The sequence below is a fragment of the Sinocyclocheilus grahami genome, unplaced genomic scaffold (genome assembly GCF_001515645.1).
Source record: "Sinocyclocheilus grahami isolate Dianchi unplaced genomic scaffold, SAMN03320097.WGS_v1.1 scaffold513.1, whole genome shotgun sequence".
Taxonomy (NCBI): Eukaryota; Metazoa; Chordata; class Actinopteri; order Cypriniformes; family Cyprinidae; genus Sinocyclocheilus; species Sinocyclocheilus grahami.
Window position 1 is genome coordinate 569,207 of NW_015505692.1, and position 7,782 is coordinate 576,988.

General features: G+C 37.0%; 1 protein-coding gene across 1 annotated transcript in view; it reads right to left on the reverse strand.

Annotated features, from left to right (window-relative positions):
* Window positions 1–839: 839 nt before the first annotated feature.
* The window catches only part of LOC107554778 (dihydrolipoyllysine-residue succinyltransferase component of 2-oxoglutarate dehydrogenase complex, mitochondrial-like), a gene marked incomplete at its 5' end in the record, with an annotated part of 26,207 nt that continues 19,264 nt past the window's right edge, over window positions 840–7,782 (reverse strand). The window contains 4 exons of the mRNA XM_016237386.1: window positions 840–1,248; window positions 1,686–1,769; window positions 2,644–2,733; window positions 7,032–7,271. Coding sequence (XP_016092872.1) covers window positions 1,027–1,248; window positions 1,686–1,769; window positions 2,644–2,733; window positions 7,032–7,271 — 636 coding nt within the window. The remainder of the gene's footprint in view (window positions 1,249–1,685; window positions 1,770–2,643; window positions 2,734–7,031; window positions 7,272–7,782) is intronic.

Consider the following 7,782-nt stretch of genomic DNA (forward strand, 5'->3'; position numbering starts at 1 on the left):
CGGGTCGACCGGCGCACATTTGGGGCATTATAACTTTGCACTTACTGAAATGCAATATTACTGAACACCAAACATTCAGTCATGTGTTCTGTCCTTTCCATTTCTGATTGAATGCTTCTTATGTGAGTGCATTGAATAAAACCACTCATTTCTTACCAGTTTATTGTGCTTTTCTTTCTTTCTGAGAAATGCTGCTGAAAGCACATAAATGCATGTTACCTGTCAGAGCAAATGTATTAACATGCATGTCTCAAAACCTTCTCATTAATTTTTTTTGACCTTTGAAGAGTATTAATAAATAAACCACGTGTTTGTGGAATAGTAAAGCAGGGGAGGTTTATGGTTTCTAATCTTTCAGGCGTGAGAATAACAAACCAAGTGACCTCAAAGCATCCTAAGCATGTGACCAAACTAGAAGCTCTTGTCACCACATCCGGCCCTGAACATGAAGACGTGGACCAGACTCTTGCACTGTAACTTACTTTCATATTCTCCAGAAGCCTTGCATGCGTGTTAAACAAAACCACACACACACACATCAGTAATATGTGTCCAGTGTTAGTTCCGTGTGAATCGGAGTCTGAGTGAACACAATCAATCAATGTCTTTTCTATTTCTTAATATTAATGCAAATTTGCAAAACAAAATGTTGGAACACTTCACAAACCTAACTACCAAATACCAAACCATATCCTAACAACGCCCCTCAGCTGTTATAAAATCACTGTAAACCCGTGCCTAACAACGCCGCTTCACAGGGATTATAGCTTTTATAAAACGATTATTCCATGTTTTATAAAACATAGCAATTATCTTTTCTTTTTCCGCCCATAGTGAAAATAAAGTTCCAGAGTGGGTGGAGCTTAAGTGCGGTTTTCTCGCCCCATCTCTCTGATTGGTGGAGGCTGCTTTGAGAATGTATTTTTTCCTACATCAATTCAACATGATTGTTTTAAACATAAGGGTTAGGGTAACCACTGATTAACAAAAATGTCCCTATGGAGGAAATGAATGGAGCTTTTACGGTTAAAGACTCGACTGACACAAGGCACAGAAAACACCAAGCCGTTCCCATCTAACCTTCCCAGCGATGGCCACGGGACGCTCAAAGATGCCATGCATGCCCAGAATAGCCGACTGCGGCGGGTTGATGATGGGAGTCCCGAACATGGAGCCGAACACTCCTCCGTTGCTGATGGTGAAGGTGCCGCCGTCCATGTCCTCCACAGCCAGCTCGTTCTTACGAGCCTACGACGAAAACACAGGAAAACAAGTCAGAAACTGGCACCCAATCCCACAATCTAGCAGATGTGTTCAATATTTAAATGAAAAACAGCCTTCTTTCTCTTCTCTAGTTTGCTTAATCTAGTCGCGTAATAAATCTGCTACTACACATCATGACCACTGTTGGCTCTTTGGAGGATTACTGTGTTCTTTGTATAAAAGCGTCTGCGAAATGCATAAAAGTAACTGATTAACGCTCTTAGAAATGTCATTAGAGTCATAAACCGCAGCGTTTTTCAGAAATTACACGGTTCGATTTTTCCCCTTCACTTGACATCAGTTTGACCAATGATACCACCGCTGTTTTTTTAGGTCATGTAACATATTTAGCTAAATAAAGATTTCTGGTTAGTCGCTCCATTTGCAGCTGAACAAGCGTGTCTTCAGACAGCGGCTCTCACCTTCTCTCCCAGCTCGTTAATCGCTTTCTCGATGTCTGTGAAGTTCATTCCCTCCACGCCTCTGATCACGGGAACCACGAGCCCCTGAGAGACGCAGATGAGAACGTGTTCAACACACAGGGCCCAGAAACACCTGCACATTACTACAGCGACGATGACGGATATTATAAGACTAAACATCTGCTGTTATGGAAATCATGTCACCATTCTAAAGTATGATTTTTCTGAAAGAAGTCTCTTCTGCTCACCAAGGCTACATGTGTGTGAACTAAAAACAGTAATATTGTGAAATATTATGTTTTCTATGCGAATATTTATTAGTAAACTGTAATGTATTTCTGTGATGCGCAGCTGTATTTTCAGCATCATTACTCCAGTCTTCAGTGTCACATGATCTTCAGAAATCAGTATAATATGCTGATCTGCTGCTCAAGAAACATTTCTGATTATTATCAATGCTGAACACAGTCGTGCTGCACAATATTTCTGTGGAAACCGTGATACATTTTATTTTCCAGGATTCACAGATGAATAGAAAGTTCAACAGAACAGCATTTATTTGAAATAGAAATCGGTTATAACATTATAAATGTCTCACTTCTGATCAATTTAATGCATCCTTGAGGAAAGAAAGTATTAATTTCTGCATAAGAGGCATAAATGTGCAGGATTTACCTTCGGGGTCGCGACTGCCACACTGATATATATGCTGATCTGCTTCTCGAGAAACATTTCTGATTTCTGTCGTGCTGCACAATATTTTTGTGGAAACTATGATGCATTTTATTTTTCAGGATTCACAGAAGAATAGAAAGTTCAAAAGAACAGCATTTATTTGAGATATAAATCTTTTGTAACATTATAAATGTCTTTACTGACACGTTTGATCAATTTAATGCATCCTTGATGAATAAAAGCATTAATTTCTGCACAAGAGGAATAAATGTGCAGGATTTACCTTCGGGGTCGCGACTGCCACACTGATATCCACATAATCCCGATACACGATCTCTTTGGTTGTGTCATCAATGACTGCGCAGATTAAAAACAACAACAGTTAATAGCTTCCAATATATATTTCACTTTTTCAAGTTTATATCTCACAATTGCAGTTCCACAATACACTGTGAAATAACTGGGAGGGGTGTACTCACTTCTGTGCGATACTGTATATATATATATATATATACTGTATATACAGCAGTATGTTCAAAGGAACACTGAATTTCAACTGAAACAGGAAGACAAGGCAGGACAAAAGCAGTTTTTATTAATATTTAGATTTTTTTTTCTTGTCCTGTTTTTAATTTAAAAGTTTTGGTAATTTTGTCACGTGTTTGTAATTTTTGTCTTTATATTATTTTTAATTATTTTTAGTTATTTTAGGCAACTAGCTGAAATAAAATAAGTGTAAGTTTTAATAATTTATTATACTTAACATTCATTTTATTTCAAGTAAAACTAAGCACAAAAGTAGTTAAGGTGGAAGAATACTGTGTTTATTAATATCTTTACACTTTATTTGCTCTGTTTTATTCTGTGAAACCTTACTACGTATATGTGAATAACCGTTTTATAAAAGCAGTAACCCCTGTGAAGCCATGGTTTACAGTGAATTTATAACAGCTAAGGGGGTTTTATATCTCCGCTTCGCGTCGTGCCTAACAACACCCCATAGCTGTTATAAATTCACTGTAAACCACGGCTTCTTGGGGCTTATTGCTTTTATAAGGAACAGTTACTCGCTCTCATGTCGTTCCAACTTTTCTTCTGTCAAATTCAAAAGCAGATGTTTCGCAGAATGTTCACGCTGCTCTTTACCGTCCAATGAAAGCGTACGGTGATAACGGCAGTACATGTGACTGGTGCACTATTTTCCAGGTCTCTGAAATCATGTTTTTGTGTGAGAAACAGACTGAAATCATCAGAAGACTTCAGAAGTGTATTTATAACGGTTAAGGTATTTTACATTCCATTTGGGAGACTGGCAGACATGGTTACCATGAACTGCTTAAAATACAATTAATATTCAGTGATCTGATGGATTAAAACCACTGATCTATTGAAGTGCACTGCACTGAACTACGGCTTCGAAAGTGTGCAGCGACGCCTGCAATCAGCCTGATAATTAAAATGAGGAAAATGTGTGTTTGGTTGAGTTTTAGAGAAGCGCTTCAGTTTACAGATGTTCATCCAGTCAGCATTACGAACTATACTTGGATTATTTGAAACAATCGTATTCTCTTTAGCCGGACATTACTGAATATGATTGGAATATCTGAAACAATCATATTGGTTTTAACGGTTACCCTTTCAAACACATTAGATTATCATATTTTGTCAACAGCTCAAATGGCAAAGCATATTGCTTTTACATGTTTCTTTTTCAAAACAGTGATACGTTTAATAATCCAAGTGTTATTTTTCTCATCACCAGCACATTTGTATTAAAACCATTTAATCGCCATGACACGCACACCCACAAAAATGCCCATTCCTAATTTCTATTTTATTTAATTTTAATAATCCCAGGAAAAACTCTTCAGCTGCATCAAGCTAACTTTGAGCATTTAAGGTGCGTCTCCTTTCTGAAGCACTGATGGAGGATGTTGTGGACAGCAGTCTGGCCAGGTTTTGAGTGAAAAGGGCCGAGACTGTAATTCTCTATTTTCCTGTCTCTAACACCGTTTAGCCTCTCCGGTTTCTCCGCTAACGGAATTAGGACCGTCCCAAGACACGCGCTCTCAGAGAAAGGAGAGAAGACGTGATAAAAATCTTCACTTTCCAGAGGCTTCAAATCTTATTGGCCTGTCATAATAGCCCATAACGTTCCCATAAGCGTCTCGCACGCTCCCTCCGCAGGCGCGTCTCGGGGGACACCGAGGCAGATGCTCGCGGGCCGCAGACGAGCACGCTCCTTCGACTCCAGACCGGCAGAGTCTTCCTCCAACCCATCGATGCCAACCAGATTAGCGGCAGAACGGCTGAAAGCCAATACGGCCATTTGCGCTGGGGAGAAATCCTCAAAGTGTCCTCTTCAGGGGTTAGCGAGGGAGGTTGTGGACATTAACGTTTCCTTGTAAATTAATAAAGCCCATTTTGCCCTTCTTATCTTTGTTTTGACCAACATTAGGACCAAATATTTACATTCCGCGCTTTAAGTGGCGATCGGGTTTCAGAAATCTCTTCCTGTAGGACAGATTCCAATCTATAACCATTTGGATGGGCATTGCGGAGCTTCTAATCAGGTTTGGCCAATAAGCAAAATTTTCACAGGCCCGTCGACAGACCTTCCTTTCAGGCTTACAAGTCTGTTTTGTGCACAAATTAGTGCTGTCAAATGATTAATCGCATCCAAAATAAAAGTTTTCGTTTACATAATATATGTGTGTATACTGTGTATATGTATTATGTATATAGAAATACACACACATGCATGTATATATTTCAGAAAAATTTTGTTTTTATATATTAAATATATTTATTTATAATATAAATTATATGAATATAAATACAGACACGTAAATACATGTCAATATTTTCAAAATATATACATGCATGTGTGTGTATTTATATATACATAATACATATACACAGTATACCAAAATAAAAGTTTTTGTTTACATAATATATGTGTGTATACTGTGTATATTTATTATGTATATAGAAATACACACACATGCATGTATATATTTCAGAAAAATTTTGTTTTTATATATTAAATATATTTATTTATAATATAAATTATATGAATATAAATACAGACACGTAAATACATGTCAATATTTTCAAAATATATACATGCATGTGTGTGTATTTATATATACATAATACATATACACAGTATACACACATATATTATGCAAACAAAAACTTTTATTTTGGATTAATCGCGATGCATCGGCATAAAATTCAACGATGCAATGCATTGATTAAAAAAAATATAAGTTGGCATTTGTATCATGATGCATTGTTTCTCTGCATTGATGAAACCGATCTATTTATATATAATAATTAGTAGATGCGCTATACTGTAATTATGTTGAAAGTGAGCAGTAATTTGTGATCAATATTTTATATTTAAATAGACTTCTCCTCTCTAAACTGAAGCGCGGTCTCTCATCACCACTGCTGCTACACGAATACGACGTATCACAACACTACAGAGACCGAGGCGAGTCCCGAGAGTCACATAGAATATAGATTAACATGGCTGTCTGTCTGAACCAAAGAAATAAAAGCGAACTATCTGTATCATATTCAATGGCATGGCATCATATTTTTACCATTGCATGAAACGAATCGAAATTGGATTGCACTGCATCATAACAGGTGAATCGTATCGCATTGCATCCATAGCTGCTTCATATGTATCTTTGATGCATCGTATCACTGGGAATGCATCAATATGCATATCGCATTGGCCTCAGTTATGGAGATGCACATCCCTAATATGTATGTAACTTTAACAATGATTTATTATTACTCTTTTTTTTATGCACCGAGTTGGAGTATATATCTAGACATAATAGTTCTCAGTTGAAAATATTAATTCCTCTATTTTAATCGATTCTCATTTTGATGAAACAAAATGATCGATCCTTTCAGATGATCCGTGAACAAAACATCACTAAACATTATTTGTAGCACGCCTGACATCTAATAATTGCAATAAGCTTTGTGTAGCCTCACGTGAACCGATCACATCTTCCTCTTTACTACTACTTACAGCACCAAATAAACATTAACATCAAGGGTTGATCTTGAAAGAAAAAGAATAACTTACTGAAATGAATCATGTCTCATGTAATCAATCAGTAAGTGTTTTAAGAGCAGAAAGATGTCAATAAAACAGTTTATGATCAATGTCACGCTACATCACGTTTATCTCAGGAAAGACATTCAATGTCCATAAACTCGATAGAAAACAATAACTCTAAAGAGGAGCATTTTGATAAATATATGCATTATATTACATATTATATTTTGTACTGAACCCGTTTTGTACTGAATGTTTATATTTCAACAACAAACTGGAGTAGAAACAATTATATAATTAAAAATGAATTATAATACATTTTTATTATAAAAACGGCCTTATGTGCAATTTAAATATTTGTTTACAAATCAATTGAATATAGTAATATAGTAATGTACCAAAAGAGGGGGATAATTTTATAGTTTACAGCTTTAGTTTGATGCACAATAATCGAAATGAATTGAGATCAAAAATACAGGCTCAAATGGTGAAATTTTTCTCAATACCTAGCCCTAGTGTCATGTTTCCATCTTCACACTATCCCCAGACTTCCATTTGTGCTATTTCAAAGTTAATCACTTCTTTACTCCGAGATGTAGAAGATCCTGATAACAAAACTGTGTACTAGGTGAGCACCAACCTTTGACTGGCAGGGTATTAAAAACACATTTCAAAGAACCAGTGACTGTATAATCTGGAGTAGGCTGGTTTGCTTTTACAGGAACAAACCTCATATCGACTTCATTGAAGGTTGTGAGCATGGCACAGGTGGTCTGCGCTTCCTTCAGCCGCTGAGCGATTCGCTGTCTCATGCGGTTCATCTTCACCTGCAACAAAACCACAAAAGGGCTGAGAAACAGAACACGGGGCCTCAGCAGAATTTGTGCCATTTATTAATATCAGTTAACACTATTAAAGGAACACTCCACTAATTTTGAAAATAGGCTCATTTTCCAACTCCCTTAGAGTTAAACAGTTGAGTTTTACCGTTTTCGAATCCATTCAGCCGATCTCCGGGTCTGGCGGTAGCACTTTTAGCTGTAGCTTAGCATAGATCATTGAATCTGATTAGACCGTTAGCATCTCGCTCAAAAATGACCAAAGAGTTTCAATATTTTTCCTATTTAAAACTTGACTCTTCTGTAGTTACATCGTGTGTCGCAATGATATTACGCAGCGCCTGAAAATAGTCCCCAGCACGCTCCCTGTGCAAGCAGGTGGTCACGTTAGTTATGTTGACAGAAGTTAGCCTATTTTCAGGCGCTGTGTAATATAATTGCGCCTGCTGCACCAATGTTACGGCAGCAAAGTTCCTTGATTATTATGCCGGAATGAGAG